Source organism: Carassius gibelio, chromosome B19, assembly GCF_023724105.1.
Source record: "Carassius gibelio isolate Cgi1373 ecotype wild population from Czech Republic chromosome B19, carGib1.2-hapl.c, whole genome shotgun sequence".
NCBI lineage: Eukaryota > Metazoa > Chordata > Actinopteri > Cypriniformes > Cyprinidae > Carassius > Carassius gibelio.
This window is the reverse complement of record NC_068414.1, coordinates 21,077,610-21,102,131: the sequence shown is the minus strand read 5'-3', so window position 1 is coordinate 21,102,131 and position 24,522 is coordinate 21,077,610. Positions and strand designations below refer to the sequence as shown.

Below are 24,522 nucleotides of genomic sequence, written 5' to 3'. Positions count from 1 at the left end.
CCTTTGCTTCATTGTGCAACAGCTGACTTCTTCGCTGACCTGTGCATTCTCATTTGTGTAGTGGACACAGACTGTAGGTTGTGGTCACTGCTGTGCTGCTGTACCTTCCTTGCTGTCTCCGCACCCATATTAATAGTTCTCGTCAAATCCAAAGAGTGTCTATGTGTAGAAGAGGTTATACAGTTGTTTAACTTTGTAAAAACATTCATTGGTGATTTTTTTTTCTTGGGTAAAAAAGGGAGTGATTTGAATAATACAGTAGGCCTACTATCATTTTCCTGTTATCTCATCAGTGGTCTAGGGTCATGCAGACTGTATGTATTCTTGCTGATGTAATTCCTGCCCATCACTACTTTCAGAAAAGAGAGGAAGAGAAGGGAGGGTGAGGGAGTGACATCCATTGTTAACATCTATGAGACTCCTCCATAGGGACTAGCTACAAAATGAGTAATGACAGAAAAGCTCAAAAATGTAGCGAGCTGCCTACCAAGACAGCATTTTAAGGGGATTTTGGGGGCACTCCCTATGTGAAATCAAATCGAATGGTAAGGTCCTCCTTATATTTATCATTTTGGATCATTTCTGAGGCAGCATGATACATATCCCTTGCGAAGCAATAAATCAAATCTCATAATAGTTTATATATTATTGTGTTGTTAGCAAAGCAACATGTTAAAATGATAAATTGTACCCAAAATAATTAATTAGTTTAATTAGTTTAGTTTATAAATATTTTACTGAAATTAGTTGACCAAAAATAGTTATTATAGTCAACTGTTAGCATAGCAACATGTTAAAATACCAAAATCTATCCAGAATAATGAAAATTCAATTAAATTAAATGAGTTTAAATGAGCTATTTTACTGTGGTGTTAGCTTAGCAGCATGTTAAAATGATAAACGTGGAGTCAAAAAGAATAAGAAAATGTATGTACTTAATTTGGCACTGAAATCTTTTTCAGATTAGCTATTTTAGCAACATGCTTATTCTTAACGACATGCTAAGTCACCACATGTAGAGTTATACTGTATACAGCGGTTCAAAGATCACTAATAAGGTTCTGTTTCAGTTAGCATACTGCCTTAGATGGTAGGCAGCAGGTTTAATAAAGTGTTTATGTCTGCATGTCCATTTTTCTTCCTGCAAATCATCACAGAACTGCCTTCTCTTTAGCATGCAGTGCTAAGTTTCCTCTTCCTCTACCGCAGTGTTTCAGTACAGACATGCTCGACGTGGTTCATATCTGCTGAAGTCAGCAGTCGCCTCTCATGAGCATAGTGCTTTAGCCATTTAAGTTGTCTCTGTCTGTCTTTGTGCAAAAGAAATATATAGGAGAGGAGTGCACTTGCCTCCCAAATTGAATCCATAGATTCTTCCATCAAGGTAACAAAAATTCAAACAAACATCGCTTCCCCCCAGACATGTTCAGTGACTGTGATCCCCCTCCTTTTCTCTCTTTCACTCTCTCGCTCTGTCTGTCTCTCTCTCTCTCTCTCTCTCTCTCTCTCTCTCTCTCTCTGTGTGTGTCTCTCTTCCTTTATTTTTCTTTCCTCCCATCCTCATTTTTTATTGCAACAGAGGGAAAAGCGATGGAGCATTTCGTCTGCCGGAGGTGAAAAGAATTCTTCGAGTGTAAGTAGAAAAGGCCTGACAAGGAAAGATGGAGAAAGCTAAAGGAAGTGAAGGAGGGTTGTTGGGAGCGAAGTGATCGGGAGGAAGAGAGATGGAGGGGAAAAGAAATACTCAAAAGCAGCACAATCGCGTTAGCATTCTCTTAGGAATAAAGTCGCTCTCCTCTTCAGCATTAACAACACTTCTGCTCGACAAAATGTTCCTTCTTCAGCGTTTAGCATGCAAATTGGCTGCCAGATTATGCTTTTTGTATCCATTTTACCAACTGTCAGACAGTTAAATTGGATGAATTATAATCAGGCTGCTATCGCCCCCTTGTGGATGGAAACTTGCTTACATGAGCCTACAAACTCAAGATGTATTTATTTTTTAGGTTGTGAATGAGAGCCAAAAGAAAAGATGTCCAGTTTGCTCTCTACTCTAAATATTGTCGTAATGTGCACCTGTGAGTTTGCACATATGTGTGTTTGTGTTCATATTTCCATTTCCATGGTAAACCCACCCACACAGCTTTAGTTTAAGCCTCCTCCTTTACAAACACAGACAAGAGGAAGGCAGAGAAACTTATGCTCAGTCATACCTCAGACGAGTCATTTACATGGGGTTTTCCAATCTTCCCGATCCGTCACGCATGCAATCAGCGGGTGATGAGCTGACGGCAACCCTTGAATTGATCGCCTCAAACGTTTCAAAATATGCAGGTTCATACATCTCGTTTTTGGGGAAGCCGGGTATAGATTTGAGAGGAGGGGAACTGCAAGATAAATTTGTTAGGTCTCAATAGAGCTCCTTCGAGTGGCTAGGCTCTCAATTTTTATCAGTCCCTGTGTGATTAGATTAATCCCTACTGTATAATGCAATTTACCTTCCATTAAAAGGCCTTATAGCTGTTGGATACACCATTAGCCTCAATGGGATGGAGAGTGTATGTTTTCTGGCCATCTGAAGTAATGAACACCTGGAATAGCCGGGCATAAAACGCAGCACAGACCACCACTAATGCTGATGAGTGGGTCGCTCCATATGTTGTATAGACAAGTAATAATGTAGCAAGACGATAAAGCCATTTAGTCTTTATGCTGCTGTTGAAATATGCATTCAGACACATTAAATGTGAATTACACATGCCAGAGCACATTTCCATTAGTAACATTCCAGATTAAATACAATTTTGTTTTTCAGTCTGATGCTCTTTGCATGTCTAAAAATGACCATGGTTGTGATGGTTTCTACCAGAATACTGTAGATAAGAGTAATATTGTGATACTAGCATTGTAAAATTAAATGTATTGTTAAAATGTATAAATGTATATTAATGTTCATGTTTTATATTTGTAATACCCAAAAATATCTATTACCAATGTTGAAAACAGTTGAGCTGCTTAATTTATTGATTCAGTTATTTAGGGATTTTTTTGATGAATAGAAACTTTGATCAGCATTTATTTGAAATAGAAAAAAAAAAAATGTAGAAATTAGGCTTAATATCGCTGCTGAAAAAAAAAAAACAGCATAAAACCTGGTTTAAGCTGGAAGTAGCTGATTTTAGCTGTCTTCCAGCCCGACCAAGCTGGTTTTAGCCAAGGCCAGCCTGACCAGCTAAAAAAGTGGTCAAACTCTAAAACCAGCCTGATACGACCAGTCTGGATGAGCAGCTAAAACCAGCCTTACCTGGTTTTTCAGCAGGGACACTTTTTGTCAGAGAATGGTTTAGGTTAAAGGAGGTAAGCAGTGTTTATGCTCTGGATTTAATTTGAATTTTCTTCTGTGTATGTGCTTATTCAGGACAAGTCCACCACAGATGACCAGCGATCCTGGGACAGCTTTAAGACCATGATCCCTGAGCAGACGTGTGGCTCCAGCGAACATAAGGACAGACTGGAGTTACGCGGTAAACCCTGGGACACATCCTCTGCCAACACACCTGACACATCCGAAGGAGACTTCCAGACTGAAGTGTGAAGAGAACACACACCTACAGCAAACTGAGAGACAACTAAACCCTCTTACGTACTCGCGCTGTCAGTGATCTTCAGCAAGACGTGTTCTAAAGGATTCTGTACTTGTTTACAGGTGTGAGGACAGACCAGAGATGAAGAGTGCTCTATTCTATATTTTCACACAGAGACATTAAATGAAAGCGTGGGGCCAGGAGAGTATGGTTAAAAAAAACAAAAAAAAAAAAAACACTGTTTCTGAAATGTCTTGATTTTAATCCAGAAAGGATCCTCTTTCTCCCGTTTGATGATTTGGGAATTTAAATGCACCCTTCTTTTTATAGAGAAAAGAAAATCAGTACTGATGATTCGCACACAGTTTAATGACCCCTTAGGGTTTTTTTCCTCCTTTCTGTCTTCTCATTCCTTGGATGATTCAAGTTCAGTTTCCCTTTTTCTTGCTTTGTTTTTCGGGGAAGAGGGAGGGGAAGTTTTGCAAGTATTCGTTAATATGTGCCATCCTCTGCTTTTTTTCCCCTCTGCATCAGATGAACTGTACTTTTTTTCTGTTAGATTGCTTGTCCATCTTTTTATTATATATATATATATATATATATATATATATATATATATATATATATATATATATATATATATATATAAACCGAAACTTCAGGTATCATTTTATGGGCGAAAGTAGGTCATACTGCTGTGTGATTGTGTTTTAAGTTTTGCAAAATGCTTAACAGAAAAAAAAAAAGTGTGCTATACAGTATGTGCGATTCATTGTCAAATTTGCATTCGTTCTCACACCAGGGAAGCATTTTTGCTCCATCTTACACAAAACAACCAAAAGAATCCACATTCCAGTCATAAGAAGCTTTGGTGTTCCAGAATGGGCTTATCCAGTAAGAGACACACTTCCAGCTGAGAACGTTTCCATTTTGAACCAACACAAAGGTGGTGCTAAGTTTCCACATTTCGTCTCCATCTTAATATTGCGCTACATGTCTGCTCTTGCAAAAAGTACTTCTTTGTGATGTTTACGTTTGAAGACCAGTGACTCCGCCAGTTATTCTGAAATGATTCGGATTTAGTTCTGCACTTCGACTGTAGAGTTTGACAGTTGGTTTAATGCTAAGCAGACTGCAGAGGTCATCTTTGCTAACCCGCTTCTCTTTATAACCCGTTCATTAGTTGTGTTGGCTGATGTAACTCCACATGGAGACTCGCAAAGCGAAAACGAGATGGCGAAGGGGGAAGAGAGAGTTGTGGTAATTATCTTGGGGGAATAATGATTTGTTCTGACATTTTCTTACTTGGCACAAATTTCATCTGCTCAAAGATCCCTGAAGTCAGCATATCATATAGGCACAGATGGCAAGACTAGAGCATGCCATTTCAACCTTTGCAAGTAATCTGCTCTAATAGGGAACATGGGCTGCCTTGGTCCCCATGAAATATATGTCCAAACGCAGCAATTCAAACTAGTTTTTCGTCTCCCTTCTCACCCGCAGTCAAGAAAGACTGAATATTCAATGGATATTCAATACTGTAGTGTGTTTGTGATATTACTTTTAACAGTTCAGTAAACAAGAAGTTTTCTTTCCGAAAAATGTTACCCCCTTTTTTTTTTTACCCACTAATTAATTAAATTCCTAAAGAAAGCTAAGATACAAAAACTGGAAAAGTACAAAGCCAGCTGGACTGTACAGCACTCTTGGAACACAAGCTAATCAAGTTTGAGAACCGGAACTAAATATTTATAATATGAATTTTAAAATTTGGAATGTTTGGACTGTAGATAAAGGATTTGGTGAAAGGAAGTGAGGGAACTGTAACCTTGACTGAAAAGATCAGTATGATAAACCACACAGATGATTCGACTGTTTTGTTATAAAGTTCGCAACCACGCAGCTGTACGCAAACCCTGCTTCGTTTACAGTGCCTGTTTGGTTTTTGTTGCTCTTTTGTCTGATGCAGACATCGACTGTTTCAACCTTTTGTCATTCCACTCTATTTCCTTCTCTGTATATGAGTGTTGGGTTTTTCATAGATGTTTACAGAGTCCTTCTTACTGAAGCTGGAGAATTACGCTCCAGAATCCCACTAAACTAACTATGTTTTGAACAGATTTATGTATTGCTCTTTAAAAAAAGGAGGTGGGGGGCGGGGTATTGAGAATGGCCTTACAGTCACATACAATTTATGAGATATGTATTTTGAATATGTGCATTGTGAGGAGGATGATCTTCACGTAGAAAAAAAATGAACAGCTGAGTGTGGATGTATTGAAGATTGAAGATGTTTGCTTGGATTTTCCTGATCTGCAGGATGTTTTCTTCATGGCTTGACATGTTTGAAACTTTTGGATCCTCCCCCTTCCAGCACACACAATCCCATTGGCTCAAGAAGATGGCTATCACAGAGAATCCTCCTTGCACCGTTTAAGTTTTTTTTATACATAAGATTGTACAAAGTAGTCCTCTACTGTTTTCATAGAGTGTCTTTTTATATGAAAATAAATTTTCAAACTGATGAATGCCCTCGAAGGGTTTTTTCCTCCTCGTGTGTCATAATCCCATTGGTAAAACCCAATTAGGAGAGAATGGCTGTCACATATTTTACTTTGTAATCCACTGTTGTTTGCACTATTAATCTTTAACTTTGATATACATTTTCCACTTTTATCTGCTGCAAATTAAAGTTGTTTTGAAAGCTTATCCCTCAATGCTGCTGTCAAAGTACATGGGGTGGGTTGTAACACTTTTTTTTCTCCCTCCAAAATTCATATTATGCTGTATAAATGTTGATTTCTCCACACACACACACACACACACACACACACACACACATATATATATATATATATATATATATATATATATATATATATATATATATAAATAAATATTCTTTCTTCATTGCTATCTGTGGTTCCATGAAGAACCATTAACATTCTTAGAACTTTTCTCCTGCACAAGTGGACAAAGCTTCCTTAAATTAATTAAATATTCTCCTCAGTAAGAAAATAATGGTTCTTTTAGGAACTGTTTACTGAAATATTCTTTGGTGAACATACTAAAAAGTATTTGAAACACATTTGTTGCATGCTAAGTATAATATTTAAAAGTCTGATAAATTGGAACAACTAATTTTGTACTAAACGCACTCTAATTTTGCAAAAGTAGAGTTGAATTCCAAATAAATATATACTGAAGTATATCTGATTGAAGTATATCAAAAGTATACCTCCGTATCACTTTAAATATCTTGCATTTAAAGACTGATATTATTCAAAGGTCATACACTCCTCATCAATAGTAAAATTAAAACAATAGTGACATTAGGCTTGATATTAATTATTGATTTTTTTTAATGAGCTATATGTCAGTAAACATGTTAATAGATTTGAACTATACGTAATGTGAAATAAGTTTTAAAAATAAATTTTAAAACTATACTTAATGTGAAATATATTTTTTTTTAAATATGACTTTTTTAACTAGGGTACAAAACTTCAAAAACAGGTGTTTTGTTGTTGTTGTTCTCTAAATCCTTTTATTATATTTACAGAGTCTTGAAACTTCTGCTGTCAGCTCAGAAGGATATTGTTCAGGTATGATTGGTTGTACCAAGATTTCTGTGGTAATGAAGGTCTGAATACTTTGAAGCTTCTTGTCTTTTTGGTAGTAAATATGCAGGTGTCTACTGTGTGCTCTGTATGCCCACAGGTACGAAACCCAACTGACTTGTCTCATTATTAAAATTCATACTGGTTTTAATCATCAGTTATTGTGAAAGGAGGCTGTAATCATGATGCTTGATGCTGTGGTTTCGCAATCAATTTATTGTAAAGAAAATAACCTGGGAGAAAAGAAACAATCAAGGCCTTGGCGATACTGACGGAATAAATCTTCCTTGAGGTCGCCACAATTTAGCCCAGTGATCAGAGCTCTGTTCCAGAACAATGGCAATTAGCCAGCGGTCCATTTCAAACGGTCTGTCTCCTGATAAGAGCTCGTCAGATTATTCCAATGCTTGTCATCAGACCATATTTGTCCCTGATTGTTTTCTGGAAGAAGATAATCACTGTGAATTCTCTGTTGTGCACAAATGCAAATATTCAGAGGCCCCTTGGAAAGCACAAAGATTGCCAGCTTTATCCCCTCGTCTCTACAGTTGAACTGCAAGAGCTTGTGCATCGCTTCTCCGCTGAGGGCCGCTTTGGTCGATTGCTTCACCGTAAATGCAATTGGCTTACTGTCCAATGGGCAGCCACTTGAAGCACATCAAGCCTCTGTGCTATCAATTCGATGTGCAATACCTGCGAGTGATCTAATGCGTTGGCTTTGAACATGGTCTTTGGGGCTCTCCATGACTATGTGGGAGTGGGACGAGTGGAAAGGTTGCTCTCTTCAGCAGTGGAAGGTTTGTGTTCATGTAATGAGATGTTCTACTCTGCCTCCTGCACAGTTGTCTGCTAATAGCAGCCATGGCCTCTCCAAACGAAGCTTCAAGAGGAATGTCCTGTTAGCTTGTTATTCCTTAAGGTGTAGCTTTTCGCTCAGTGTCAGTTTTTCACATCTAATTTAACCGAAATCGGGCCTTGAGAGCCATTTTGCTATTTTTTTGTTATTTAGGGTTTTGACCTCTATCAAATGAGGCAAATTGAGGCATTAACTCACCTGGCACTGTTTTCTTTAGATACCATGACATTGGAAAGATCATGTTATGTCTTCAATAAGGTTTCTGAGTCATATTTTTAAAGCCCATGGTCACCATTTATTTGTGAGTACCTTCGCAGACTGCATTGATTTTTTTTTTCTTTTTCTTTTTCATTTAGCTGTATCCAGCTACAGCTTTTTCAACAAAATGAATTTTACATTTACATACATTTATTTATTTAGCAGACGCTATTATACAAAGCAACGTATAACTGCAGGAAAACAACGAAGGGAATTTCTGGCCCTCATATAAGGTTTTCAGTCAGATATTTTATAATGAAAGTAGAATAAAAATTAAAGTTTGAATTATGTTCTGAGGACAAAGATATTTATTTTAAATGTCAAGATATGGATAAGTTGGCACAAGTTTTTACTGTTTTATTAATAGTTCAAAATTATATTTGTTTAAAAGTCTAGCTGCTTTATTACATGTTTTTATTATATTTTATTAAATCTATGCAATAGCCTATACTTGATACTGGCTGGTCTGACTTTTCTTTTTTCTTTTTCTCTATATGTGCAAATATATGTGATAATAAACCTTACTAATGGCAGGTTCCATTGTGACAACTATAGTCCCACCATTGGGACTGTTTTTGTTGTTGTTGTTGTTGTTATATTTTTTCTTTTTTTCTTGTTTGTAGCCACAATTTGTGATTTGATGTGCTTTCAGAGAAGGCATATTGGTTTAAAATAAATGAAAACATAAATAATCTGGAAAAACTCACTGGAGTAAAAATGTGACAACTAGCCCCGGTCTTCTATATACTGTATATGAATAATGTAATGTGATCCCTACAGGCATGCAAAATGTCCTCTCAGCCCTCAGAAGCAGCATTTCTCCTCTGTCTTTTGAAGCAGCTGGGATGCAAGGCATCCCCCCAAACATGCAGAAAATGCATGTTTCATGTGTGGAAGGATTTCATCCTGGCATTAACTAGATGATTTTCCTCTTCTGGATGCCTGAAGGGTGGCCCTGGATGAAAGAATATGCTTTCAGGACCACTCTGCCTCAGGGAACGGCACATACTTCACCCAGCAAGAGCAGCACCAGTTCCATCCCGATGGCAAGACAAAAACACATCCATACCAGTATGCTCACATGCTGTCGACAGGAAAAAAGCTTTGTGTTATGCAGGCACGATGTGTGTATATGTACTCATCAGAGGATAGTAATGGTATGTACGCTCTGCTGGATCCATACATTTCCCTTTGAGCAAGAATTTGAATAGATTTAAGTATTCAAGGGAACTCGCATTGAATCCCTTCACACACTGCTTTGCAATGAACAATCACAATGTTTTCGAAGCATAATCATGGCAGTTGTTTTGTGTTAAAGATATTCAAAGCCCGTGGTACTCATTGTTCTAGTAGTCCACGTTTTAGTGGAATGTTTTTTTGAGGAAGACAATGAATGTGCATTTCTCTTCTGCAACAAAAACCATGATTTTTTAATGATGCTGTCTGGATTCCATGCTTGTCTAAGTGACCCAACCATAACTTTAAGAGGCCAAAACAAATTAGCTGTCTTCTTAAATAAGGCCAGGGTTTTTTCTTGTGCTCCTCTAACAGGAATTTTTTTGCGTGTTTTATTTTTATTTTATTTTTACAGCTCAGCTTTCATACAAGAGACAAAATAAATGCATTCTGCTTTTTCTAAAAAAGGAAGTAAGTGCCTCAGCGAACAAATCTGGAACAAACAACAACTCAGATATCTTACATTAAACAGCACCACAGTGTCCGTTACTTTTATGTCCTCTGTGATGTTTTCTGAGCATTTGTTATTTAGTGGTCACAAAGGTGGAAGATGCATTGAGATCTGTATTTATTTAAAGAAATGAATACCTTTATTTTGCGATGATGGATTACATTGATCATAAATAATAGTTAAGACCTTAACAATGTTACAAAAAATATATATATTTAAAATAAATGCTGTTCTTTTGAACTTTCTATTCATCAGAATACTGAAAAATATGTATTGCGTTTCCACAAAATATTAGGAAGTAAGATATCAAGAAATATTTGTGCACCAGTGCAGCACATTAAAAAAATCTCTGAAAGATATTGTGACACTGAAGACTGTAGAAATGACTGCTGAAAATTCAGTTTTGCCATCACAGGAACAGATTGTATTTATTGTATTGTATAACAAATTAAAACAGACAAGTTATTTAAAATTACAATAACATTTTCCCTACACACACACACACACACACACACACACACACATATATATATATATAATATTATTATTATTATTATTACTATTATTATTATTATACTGCTATATAATGCTCACTAAGCATCCTCATTTTAAAAAGTCTACCATATTATCTTTGTAAAGCATAATCTTGTGTCATTGTGACCATATACTGTATATGCACATGCACACACTTTGGTTACTTTGCTTCTGCTCATCATTTTTTTTTTTTCTTGTCTTCAAAACCTTTTTCTTTGTGTCTCTAATTTTCACTGAACATTGTGTAGGTCTGCCTCTGAGCACTCTCCACTGTTATTTTTGCATAGAGGAGAAGGGCAAATCTCAGAAATTTGATGCATAATTCACAGTGACTTTCAGGCAGTCAGGCAGGGACTGGGAGCCTGAGGGCTTGGCCCATTCAGAGCTATCTTTGGATGCCAAGCAAGCCGCTCCCCTGACTGGAGCTAGTGGTGGCAGAAGAAACAACAGGGCATCCACAGATGTCTAGCAATGGAACCTGAGCACACAGACAACGCACAAGCATCAGCTTATGGTTGAACGCAAATAACAGTTTTCAGACTTGGCTGAGAGACATATGATGTGCATCTTTGTCATAGTCACGCTATCATTTCCACTGTTGTAATCTTCTGTATCTCCTACAGTGTGCAGATATAAACCCAAGAGTACCTCAGTAATTGTATCAATTACTCTCTTGCGGCTTCTTCAGTTATCCCACTGAATGTCTCGGTATTTCAGACTCATAACGTAATGGCATCTGTTCTCTCTGCCATTTTATCACAGTGTCACATCGGCGGTCCTCACAAAATCATTCCTGTGGAACATTAATGTTATTCAGAAGGCCAGCCATGGTTGATGGCACAGTTGATTCTCTCATCAGCTGAACAAAAAAAACAAAAACAAAAAACAGAGCAGTGACACTTTGCTTTATTAAGCCTAATTTATAAGCATAAATTCAGGCCCTGTGGTTTTGATATATTGAAACAGGGCGGCTGGTTTGCTTCCTGCTGAAAGTCAAGGTTAAGCTGGGGAGTGTGAGATCCTAAGAAAACCTCTGCAGCTTTTCCTCATTTGTGTGGTCTCACGGCAGCAGGTGTTGCTGTGATGACACTTTTCCCCTCTTTACCCATGCTGAAAATGAAAACTAATGTGGACATGACGAGTCCTGACACCAAGATATGGTTTCCAAAACCATATAATAGAATTCCAAAGTGTGAAGCGTGATCAAGTTTTGAAACCCTTGTGCGAAGTGATGGTCATCTGTGCTTCCAATCAATAGGGTTGCCAGGTCTGCAAAAGACAACATAATTGATACTCAAAATGAACCCATTCGAATTCCGAGGGAAAATGGTTATCAAAATCAGGTTTCGCTTGACTCAGAAAACAACATTATAAAAGTAGCTCAATTCTGCGGGAAAACCACGGACTTGTCATAATTGTCATCATTTTTCACAAGGTTCACAATGTGCTGACAGTTTTCTGGAAGTTCAAAATTGTTCCACTTCAGAAGACACTGATTCATCAACTGGAGGCATACGGATTACCAGGGTTTTTGAAGTGTCAACTTTGAGGGACCCATTCACCTGCTTTGTATATGGACTCACTGAGATGGATTGCTTTGCTAATAGTTTCTGTGTTCCACGGAAGAAAGAAAGTCATATATATATGGGACGTACGAGGGTAAGTAAATGATGAGAGTATTTTTATTTTTTGTTTGTTTGTCTGTTTGTTTGTTTGTACTGCAAACCTGAGAGATGGAACAGTTTTCAGCCTTCAGTACTACAAATCTCAAAACTTGTATTAGTTGAGATTGGACAAGCTCCAATTATTCACAATTTTAAAAAGAAGACAAAGACAAATATTTAAAGTAAGATTTGAGTGGGGTTCTTAAGCAGTGTGTTTTCAATGTTCAGTTCAATGGATTCCATGTGGATTCCATGTGGATGGTGTAATTTAAGTCAGAACTTTAGGAACCTCTCTGCCTGGCACTGTTTGAACATGATAATGAGAACAGAGGCTAACAAGATCTATGGTTAACAAAAAGCTTCAGCTTAGACATAAGCATCACAGGTTATCCTATAAATCAGATTTTTACAAAATAAATGTGCATCTGATTAAAGACATATATGCTATATACTGTACTTTTTGCCCTTGTGTGAAGCATATAGCCTGCTGTAAATCTATGTCAAGACTGTGTGAAGAACAGCAACAACATGCAAGTACTCTTTGTTTTGTTTTGTTTTTTTGATGGGGGGGGGTGATTATTTTTATATTAAATTTGAATCAGAACAGTAAACTAATGGTCACCAATGAATCTGCTAGATTTAGAAAATAGTATTTGGTTTGCAGGAGTTATTTCCATGCATGCAGTGTCAGGTCAGGATTCGAGAACAAGTCATAGGTAATAGGTGAACACCAGTTAAACCTGTTTACTTCCCTCCTTACCTGGAAAAGTGCTGGTTTAAGCCATGTATGTTCCTTCAAGAAATCCATTAGTGATTCTCTGCTTGCGCATAATTCCCCACTGTAAGTCGCTCTTGAAAATGGCAGGATTACGGTTATTGGCACTTGTGATGATCACCAGGTTTTTTTGTATGTGTGCTTTCGTAAGAACTATCTTAGAAGTCAGCAATGTAGTGATCAAGTGCACTGTAAATCCGTAGTAGATTCCCATTCACAGGAGGCTAACAATGAATACTCTTGTAAAGTGAGTGCCTCGGGCTATAACCATTTAATGATGCCATTTCAAAGGGCCCTTTGAGTGCAGCTTCAAATTTTTTTCATTCTTCAGAAGACTGTGATATTAAAATTACTCAAAGTAACCACTGCAATATATAACAGCTGAAGATACCAGAAAGGCGAGTGCAGGTTAGGAGAAATTTAGCTGCAACCTGCACATCTCCTTTTGGATATTTTAAGTGTTTTGCATTAAATTAAATTCAATATTAATGTGAAACTATCATCTAAGGATAGAAGGTGACAGTTGTTTGAATCATGCTGTCTTAACCTTCCCTTTAGCTTTTGTCTATCTTTCTTTTTAGTCTTTATTTCTCTTTTCATATGCCTTATTTCTCTTTTCATATAAAGATGGATTTTAGTTTCCATCTTTAAAACCCTGTCTCCTCTCTCTCTCTCTCTCTCTCTCTCTCTCTCTCTCTCTTTCTCTCTGGAACACTTTTGTCTGCTATAACAACACTCTGAAATTTACACTAGTCTTTTTTTTTTACTAAGTCCTCTCCTGCATTTTTAAATATTGTAAATACTGCATTGAGGAAAAACAGCATATATACGTTATAGATCTTATTCATTTATTAGTTTGTTTATTCATTTAGTCATTCATTCTCCTATTTTTTTATATTGTAAATATTGTGTAAAGGGTGCCAGTTATGCAAAATTCACTTTTACACGTTGTTTGAACATAAATGTGTTTTTAAATATCCATAAGTCATAAGCAATGTCTCAGAACAATCCATAGAATGTGACATCACACTTTGCAGGCCCCGCCTACAACTGCTGACATACACTTTTCTTTTGACTGATATTTTCTTTTTTCCTCTTCAGGAACTCGAGCTGCGTCGAACACTATGGGGAACACCTTTAGCATGAGCGACTCTGAATACACAGATCTAATATAACCATGCAAATTATTTTCCAGCTGTTTACCTTCACAGACATAACCAACTGTTTTTTTATATCATCGCACAGTGCTACGAACCACTGACCAGCCAATAAAAATGTGGTATGAAATCAATGCGACATGGCGCTAAAACATAAAAATGCTATAACATAAAAACTACAACTGCTAAAGTGTGATTAATTATTATTATTTATTTATTTTTTGTCTCTACTACCACTCTAGCATGCTGATGATTTTCTATTCTTCTATAGTAATGCGAGTCATAGCATGCAAGTAAGGTATCATCATCTGCAGTGTGTCTTGGGCTTTACTTTCTGTAGCCTATAGAGAGATCACAGAATTTAATGATGAATCAAGTTTCACAACTGGCAGCAAAGTTTTTGATATTGTATTGAAATATGTGTGTGTATATTTATGTAAGATGTCCAACTGAAACCATATGTGGGTATATGCGTGGTCACAAAATAGAGTTAGGAACAATATGGAGAGATGGTGTTTAGCTAATGAACAGATTATTGCGTAACTTTCTCCACCTTTCTGAAAACTCTTCTTGACTTTGACAGATTCCGTAGGCTGAGGATTATGAAATTTTTTCGCCTGTAGCGGCCATTGAGCTTGAAATGTCAGACTATACCCCTCCGCTCCCCTCCCTGTCCATCTTCAATACTTTGTCTATGAGAGAATAAATCACCATACGGTCAGTAGCATATCAAACATCTCTCCCATTGGGCCATTACCTTCAACGCATTTCTCAAAAAATGTTGAATGCGGCACAATCACACATGCATACTGATCAATGAGCCAAGAGGTCAAGGTCTGCTGAAGGGATTTTAACTTAAAACACATAACTTATTTAAAATAATAAAGAATTCTATTTTATTTAGTTATCCACCCTGAGAGGAAGGAGGGACATTTTGACCTTTTAGAAATGATGACAAATGGCTTGCTTAGGATTATTTATTGGCACAGTTCTCCTCTGCTGACGGAGCTGCAATCCCAGCTCTGGATCAATTAACCTTTGCCTCACCGTAAGCTACAGATTAAAGTCCATGGTTATAAGGTGAGGGCTGTGTATTGTCCCGCACTGGTCATGAAGCAGACAGATCGACCCCTGTCACCTTTTCCCAGTACAGGCCGGGAAATGACCAGTCAACTAGAGTGTGTCTCAGATCAGTTCAGGGTCAGTGGCCTCTCTCATCAAAACTACTCGCGACTCAAAGAGCAGTCCAGGCGGCCGAGCAAGAGAAGGACAGATTGGCCTATTAGAGCGAAAGAGAATAGAGTGAGAGAGAATGTATGAGTCGATGAAAAAGTATGTGTGAAGAGGAAACGTGGCAGGTTGAAGATGGTCCTATTATCCTTAAAGAGCCCAGGAGAGATCCGTTTCCCACACTCTCGGCAGTTGCGCACTATATAAAACATGCTTGAAAATCCCCATATGTGCCTCACCTTTCCTTTTATCACCCTCCATCTCAGGTTCTTTGTTCCTCATTTCGGCTCTTTGGTTCGTGTCATTTTTAGGAACGATGTACGTGGCTGTAAATGAGGCAGATCCCATGTGAAAGACTGAGAGAACGGTTAATGCTTTTTCTTCATCTCTTGCCCGTGGGCTACACAGGAAGAGCTCTCCAGGACCACAGGGAGTCTCCATGCATGCTTCCATTAACCCTTCGCCATTCCTGTTTCCTCATTGCTCTCTTCCTCACACGGTGTGCCGATATCAAATTTACATCACAAGGCCCCTGTCAACTATTTAAACAGCAATTAAACACTCTTTCAAGAGCTAGTGAGCTGCTTCTCTTCCTGGTGCCTACATATGAAGATCCATGTCATCTAGGATGCTGCCTAAGTGATTGATTTGAAACATTCTACAGAGGCAGAAAATCCATGCAGACAAATCTAGACAATTTCCTCATCTGTTAATTTTAATACAGGCCTCAGGAAATAAATATAATACTCTCATAAACATGCATATATACACTTTGGGGGATTTTGGGAAAAAAAAATCCAATTACTACTTATTTGTAAATCTTGGTAGAAGGCAGAATATATATATATATATATATATATATATATATATATATATATATATATATATATATATATATATATATATATATATATATATATATATATATATATATATATATACTGTATTGTTAGAATAATAATAATTGCATTATGGTCATTGATTTATTTTTTCACTGCATTTGTCATATTTCATTCTGGAATAGCCTTCTGCATGAAGAATGCAGTGCTGATTTAAAATTAGGCTAAAAGTAGGCAGCATAATTACATTCAGGAGCATTGTTATGATGCATTAAAATGCTGCCTGTTGAGGGAGCTCACTAGCTTTGATGGTCAGAATGATAAGTTATGACTGCAGTCTTAATTTATAGCTGTACAATCTTTTGCAGTTTATGAGCATATAGACTCCGTCCCTCTTTATTCCTGCTGTTATCTGTCATTGCTATTACCAGTGGATGAATTTCCAGACAGGCGCCCTGCAGTCACACAGTATAGAGAGGAATGAATAACATTAATCAAGATGATGAAAATGACGAGGATAGGTTCGGTGTGAGACGGTGTCAAGCTAAAAGTGGATCCGTATCAAGCCTTACCTTGAAGTCTTCTACATAAACACACAGATTAACGGTGTTAATGAGCACCAGTGCCAAAGATGGCAGTAGTTTGTGCGTTGCCACCTACACCAAGCAGGTTAAGCAGGCGCTGCGAGTGCTGGATGTTGATCAATGCGTGAAACAGGGAGGGAAAGTAAAAACAGATGGTGAAAGGCCACTGCCATTCCTCTTCTCTGACTGCCAGAATCAGTATCCTCTCAGCGCTCTGCTAAATTAAAACAACCACCATCCCATTGATTCCATCTCTGACAGGGGCCATACATCACAAGAGAAGAGAAGAGAAGAGAAGAGAAGAGAAGAGAAGAGAAGAGAAGAGCACCCAGATGTGGAGACATTTCAGTGTGAAAGAGTAAAAAAGAAGAGACATAGAAGGTAAATAGAAATCTGATTAGCGCTGTGATTGAACAGGGCTGTTGTTTTCTGCTCCCCTTCTTTCCCATCCTTACTCCCTCTCAGAATGGCCGATGTGGGGATCCCATGGGAAAGGAGGCATTTGAGCTGATTGCCTGGCTAATGACTGACTGATTTGCTCCAATCACACGGCCCCGGAGCCAGATTATTTGATTGGACACAATCAAGTCAAATGGACCAGAGCTCTGAATCCATCATTATATTTCAGCAAGCTACCTAGGAGAATAACCACCCACCTATTAGAAGCAGGAGGCTCAACCGATCTCATGAATCAATTTCGATTCTTGCGTGCATGATTTGATTTTAAAGTGATTCTTGATTCAGCGTGATTCAATTTTGAGTTGACCCTGATGGAGATACCATGGTATCTGGGGGTAGGGCATTCTTATTCTGGAGAGAATTCCATTGGAGAAATATCTTTGTATTGCAGAATGAGTCATCAAGATTTTCAATCGATTTTCCTGGAAGAGCAATGCATTTTAAATGCATTTATATGAACAACATTTCAGTAAAATCAGTAATATATTTTATAACATAACTGTTTTCCATATGAATACATTTTGAAATAGAATTTATTTATGTGATGGCAAAGCTGAATTTTCATCACTCATTATTACTGCAGTCTTCATTATCACATGATCCTTTAGAAAACTTTCTAATATGTTGATTTGGTGCTCAAGAAACATTTCTTATGATTATCCTTGATGAAAACAGTAACGTTTCTGTGGTAACCGTGATACTTTCTTATTTTTTCAGGATTCTTTGAAGAACCTTAAAGGGTAACACTTTAGTATAGGGTCCAATTCACACTAATAACTACTTGCTTATTAGCATGTCTATTATTAACATATTGGCTGTTTATTAGTGCTTATAAAGTACATATAATGCATGACATCCATAATCCTACCCAATACCCTAAACTTAACAACTACTTTATAAACTATTAATAAGCCGCAAATAAGGGGTTAATTGAGGCAAAAGTCATAGTTAATGGTTAGTTAATAGTGAGAATTGGACCCTAAAATAAAGTGTGACCGAAATGTCTTTACTGCCACTGTCCATAAGTTTAATGCGTCCTTGCTTAAAATCTTACTAAAACTGAACTTTTGAATGGTACTATAGATGACCTCAAAAGTTAATAGACATGAACTAAAAGCCACAAAACTCCAATTTGATTTTAATAGGGCCTTTAAATGGACTTTTAATTGTACTTAATTGTTCATAAGAATAGAATGGTCATTTATAAATGAGGCTTGTATGAACATGGAACACACACTTGGGAAACTGCATGTGCCACACACAGATCATCATTATTACTCATACAAACATTAAAACAGGGTGTCTTAGGAAAATAGCTGACAAAAGAGAGAGCCCTTGCAGGCTTATCCAGGAGAAACTGAGGGTTTTGGGGATTTCTGAGTCCCCACCTCACATTAATTAAAAGATGCTCTTGGGTTGAGTGGCAGACAGCCTGTAGGCTCAGCCAGGAAGAGAACTCAGATGAATTATGGAGAGGGTCTGTAAGCCAGCCAAACTCAGCATCACACTTTTGCACACAATCCACCCCATCTATCCATTGCTTTTTCCCTTTTCTCCTGCTCTCTCCTGCTGGTTCTGCCCTCTGCTTTCCTCTTCGCTCTTCCCCCCTCATCTTTCTTTGTCACCACATCCCTCTCCATACCATTCATTTCTCCGACTGGTACAGGTTGCACTGTTGTCCTTACTGCCCTTACTCTTATTTTTCCATAAAAATCTGTTATTTTGTCATGTGTTTTTGTCCACCCTGTTAAAAAAAAACATCATATGCTGGTTAACCACAAAAAAATGACATATTTTCAATATAAAAAGTGATTGTGGACTGGACATTTTTTTTTCACCTTTTATCACATTCTTGGGCATGTCAAAGATTAGTCATAAGATTGGCTTTTATGCCTGAATTTTTTTTTTTTTTTTTTTTTTTTTTTTTGCAGCATTAGGTTTTAATTTTGTCTCCCCCATTTATTGTTGGTGGCTGTTTTTGCCCCCTTGATTTTCATTATAATGACAGTTTTTCACTGCAAAGCCATGACACCATTTAATCATGCATTCTTGATTGTTTGTGGGTTACCCTTTTGGGGAGAGGTCAAATTTGTTATATTTACAGTTGATCACTAAGTGGTCCATTAACCCTTTAGATAGGCCTATGCAAAAAAAAAAAAAAAAAAAAGGCTTAGTTTCTGGCTTGTATATGGAGTTATATGGAGTATAACAGCAAATTATAGTGTTTGTGTGTGTGAGAAATTCTTGATTGCTGGAGGTTTTCCCTGTTGGGAAGAGGGATTTCTTTTATTTTTTTACAGTTGATCACTAGGTGGGACCATTTATTTTATTTTTATTTATTTTTTTAACTGCTAATGCAATCTTTTGACAACACAAACTGAACAAAATTAAGCATTGCTTAGTAAATGTTCAACAAAGTATCGATAGTTGTGTAAATATTGTCAAACTAACAGGTGTCTGAAGTTTTGGTTGATTGTAATCCATTACATACCTTTCTATCAAATTTATCAAGATGAATTTGTTATGGCACCGTTTAACTTTGTTATTTTATATTACCAATTTCTAAACTATAGCAAATAAACTGATAATGTAAAAAATGTTGAAGGTGTCTGAATAAATTTTGGTTTGACTTCATATTTTATTTTACATTGAAGACTATGCAGTGCTATTTTACATTTGATTATTTGGTTTCTTTACCTGGACACCTACAAACTTGAAAAAAAAAACTTAAATATTGTGTAAATAGCACAAATAAATACATAGAACAAACATACAAATTAAACAATTTAAATTAAATTAAATTAAATGTATGCATTTAGCAGACGCTTTTATCCAAAGCGACTTACAATGCATTCAGGCTATAAATGTTTACCTATCATGTGTTCCAGGGGCAATCGAACCCCCAACCTTACGCTTGATAGCACAATGCTCTACCAATTGAACTGCATGAACACAATTTCAAACAGGGCCCACCAGTATATCCTGCACCGGGGCCCCACAAACCCAAGCTACGGCCCTGCTCCAACCACATCATCAAGTTCGCGGATGACACATCTGTGGAAGGTCTCATCAGCAACAGTGATGAATCGCACTACAGAGAGGAAGTGCCAAAGCCGGCTTAATGGTGTGGCACTAACAACCTGTCCCTCAATGTGGAGAAGACAAAGGAGGTTGTGATGGACTTCAGGAGAAACTCTGACTTGACTGCTCGACTGTGGAGAGAGTCAGCAGCACTAAATTCCTGGGAGTGCTCATCACAGAGGACCTCACCTGGACCACCAACACTATATCACTCAAACACCTACAGGTTGTCCGCCAGCTTAAAAGGGTAAGTCTCTCTCCACCCATCCTAACCACATTCTACAGGGGCAATATGCTGACCAGCTGCATCACTGTTTGGTACGGGAACTGTAGTGCAGCAGACCGCAAGACCCTCCAGCGGAAAGTGAACACAGCTGCAAAGATCATCGTTGCCCCTCTCCCCTCCATCCTGGACATTTTCCTCACACGATGCTCCAGCGAATCCAACAGTATCGTGAAGGACCCCACCCATCCCTCCCACAGTCTCTTCCAGCTCCCACCTTCGGGAAGACAGTACCAGAGCAACAGAGCCCGCTTCACTAGACTGCTCAACAGCTTTTTCCCCCAGACTGTAAGAGCCCTAAACTCAAATCACCCCGTCCTCCTCTGAAACAGGACGGTAGGTAGTGTTTATGTGTAGCATATGTATAGTTTGTATTTTTTTTGTTTATGTATAGGTCAACATTTATATATGATATTTTTTAGTCAAAATCTGTCAGCAGGTTAGTTGTGTATAGGTACAGTAATTATGTGAAGCATTTGTAAAGTCTGTATTTTTTTAGCTTATGTATAGGTAAACATTTATATATAGTATATGTATAGTCAAAATCTGTCAGTAGGTTAGGTGTGTATAGGTTTATACTGTCTTAATTCATTGTTTAATTCATCTGCGAGGCACAATATTTCGTTCCACTGTATTTCCACACATGAAACAATGACAAATAAAGCTCAACTTGAACTTAAACTTGAACTTGACTCATGGGGGCTGCAATGTTGTGATTACAAGACCCTCTGAACACAGCTCACTTTATATCAGTAACCTCCCTGTTTTTGAATGCTTTGGTTTGTAAAAAAGATTAATTATGGCTGAATTTTTTAATGTGTTTTTTTTTTTTTCAGTTGCTCTAAAATGTCGTAATGTGAGTGAACCTTTAAAACAAGAAGAACTAATAATATGTTGTGAGAGAAGATATCATGAAGTCATTTTTTTCATATTCATATTTTTACCTTTTCATATTCATACTTTTTCCTTGGAAAAAGGTTTTATTTTGCCTGAGGTAAATTTAGATGTTTTGATATGTTTACTGGAAAACAAAAACTTGACCTTTTGCTTTGTAAACTTTTCCCTTGCCTCATATATTTTTACACTATCATTTGAACTCTGCTCATTCTATTCATTCAGTTCATTTTTCTTTCTGTTTGTTGTGTCTTCATTATACTGCTGCACTTTTACTCCATCATTTATCATCTGCCACCACTTATTCCGTAGGGTCAGACTTCTCCCCACACACACTCCAGCATTAATGCTTATGAATTATTCCACTTTTAAAGATGAGAGCCTTTCATACTGTATCTACTAAGGAATGACAAAAAGTCAACCCAATCCTGAGCATCAAAAATCAAACCAAGAATCTTCTTAAAGGGATAGTTTACATGAAAAATAGATCTCATATACTCACCATCTTGTCTTTTGAATTGTCAGTCCGGCAGACATACTGTTAAAGTATAAAAAGAAGGATGAAAACCTTACATGTTTGAAATGACAAGAGGGTGAGCCAATGATGGTAAAATTTTGAAGGCACCGTAATGGCAGTCGCTGAACCATCATGGTTCTGTTTACATTTAATGCCTATATAATTACCTCACTTTATTCTTCTCTCTTCACTTTTTTGTAATCCTATAAGCATCAATTACAGTATTTTCAGCATGCTTCTCTATGAAAATGTGCCTCCTGTATTGAATAAATAATTAAAATCTGATGAAATGTGGTGATTCTTTTGAGAGTAGTTTGCCGAGTACATTTCTGCAGTCTAGCATTATAGGCTCCTTTACCAAGGGAACAAGGCGACACATCTAAATCTCTTTAGCTGCAGCTCTGTGACTGTGTGAGAGCAGATAATGTCAGTGATAGTGTGGGCTCTGCCAGTTGCCATGGAAAACAGAAGTGGCTCCCTACAGTAGCATAAAATGTAGTAATTCAGCATTTCCACAAATAAACAACTGAATACATTTAAATGTCAGAACATCTTCAGAAACATCTGCATGCATGCTTACAGTTGCAGGGTTGAACATGAAGGTGCATTGTTATGCAAACATGTAGACGAAACCATAGACACTTGTTCATAATTTCTACATTATATTTGTAGATCTTATTATATTTTTCAATACATAGCAAGTCCATTTTCAATCTTAATTTAAATTAAGATATCAAATATATGTAACATATATTAATAATATGAAATGTTTGGACCAGACATTATCCATAGGGATCTTTATTTTATTTTTTTTATTTTTTTTTTAGAACAAACCTCAATAAATTTGGTTGATTTTTGTTTAGTATAATATAAAATTAGAAGACTTAATACCAGTCAAATTTGCTTGTCATAAACACAAAGCAATTACTGAATTTTAGAGAAGTTTATTCATATATTACTCTGGGACAAAAAAAAAAAAAAAAAAAAAAATTAAATATTTTTATTTTAAGCATATGACTTTTTTGCAGTATATTCTCATCAACATGGGTCACACTGTGAATTTCTGAGAAACGCAGATTGCGTTCATTCCAATTGTTCAGAACAGACTTGGTTTTGTGGCAAAAGCTCTGCCGTTAAAGCCCCCTTATAATTGTACTGCATATAATTTCCATTCAAAACATTTCCACAGTCAGTTGATTTGAAGTCAGGTTTCTTTCAGAATGTAATATATCACTCTTGTAATTGTTTTCATGCTTCTATAATGTATAGATGTAGAAGGTCTCCTGTCTTGCTATCAAAAGACGTGAACACCTCCTCTGTCTCTCTAATCCCCTTTCTTTCTTTTTCTCTGGAGATTTGTCTTTGAAAAAAAAGTGGCGCCCAATTTCCAGACACATAAAAGAGCAGCCTTTAAGGGTCCTTCAGTTTGCACAGGGATGCCGGGGGCACTGCCCTTCATCTTGTCTTCCTTTACTTTAATTAGCCAGGAGAAAATTGGGCTTTTCTTCTCCTCTATCCTGATTGCCTCTTTTGTTCTAATATGGCTCAGATATGGGGAGCGAATTGCTTTCGCGAAAAGGAGGAACTGGAGCAAAGCAGACCACAGCGGTGCGAGACTCTAATGATAATGAACATGGCCTCTCTAATGCGGCTTCACGGATTCATCCGTAGACCAAGTATCTCTGCTCATCAAGTGCCATTCCCCTGATTGAGACTAGAGTGCTACATTTCATCCTAGAAGTCATGGAGATAAAGAAAATGGCCTTTTAATTACGAAATGAGATGTCGTTATGCTTTATCATATATGATTGTCCGGACATGCTTGATGAGATCTGCACTTTGTGGATATAAGGATCTTCAAGCAGATGATCACATTGTGCTACATTTTATTGGGATGCTCATTTCTTGGTTGCACTGAACCAATGGGAAGTTACAAATGCACCTGATCTGCACCATTTGTTTAGCAGACCAGAATTGTACTGGTGCATAAATAGCTCGCATTCTGTTTAAATTATGATTTATTTTATTTTGTTTTGTTTTTTATTCCCTAACACCTCCACATATACATATACTGTATATATATATATATATATATATATATATATATATAAATCTTTCAATCTTTTCGATTTTTAGGACTGATTGTCCATGATGTCATTTAACAAGTGAAGCTGAATCAGTTTGTGTTGACAGTGTAGTGAGTATTCAGTCAGTGTATGTTTTCAGCATCAGCACAATGTCAAGAGAATTCTCACACAGAAACTGACAGAATGTTGTCAGCGCGGAAAGAGAAACCGAAAACTGGAAAATTGTGCTCTATCATCATCTATCATTTATCTATCATCATATCTCTCCATGGATCTTCACAAGACTTGCAATACAACATAAGGCATTTTACTCATCCATATATATATATGAATGAATAGAATGCCTTATGTTGTCTCACACAGATGGATAGATGAGGAAATACTGATATCACTGAATGAGATGAGGAAATACT

The 24,522-nt window shown here is 37.1% G+C and overlaps 1 protein-coding gene across 6 annotated transcripts in view; it reads left to right on the top strand.

Moving 5' to 3' along the window:
* Positions 1-4,149, top strand: part of LOC127979355 (adhesion G protein-coupled receptor B2) — a 274,746-nt gene extending 270,597 nt beyond the window's left edge. For 4 of the 6 annotated variants that reach the window (XM_052584743.1, XM_052584740.1, XM_052584739.1 and 1 more), the window contains 2 exons: positions 1,580-1,633; positions 3,419-4,149. In XM_052584743.1, the coding sequence (XP_052440703.1) occupies positions 1,580-1,633; positions 3,419-3,595 (231 nt within the window). In that variant the 3' untranslated portion in view covers positions 3,596-4,149. The remainder of the gene's footprint in view (positions 1-1,579; positions 1,634-3,418) is intronic. The other 2 variants (XM_052584744.1, XM_052584741.1) reach the window with 1 other exon arrangement.
* Positions 4,150-24,522: the final 20,373 nt, after the last annotated feature.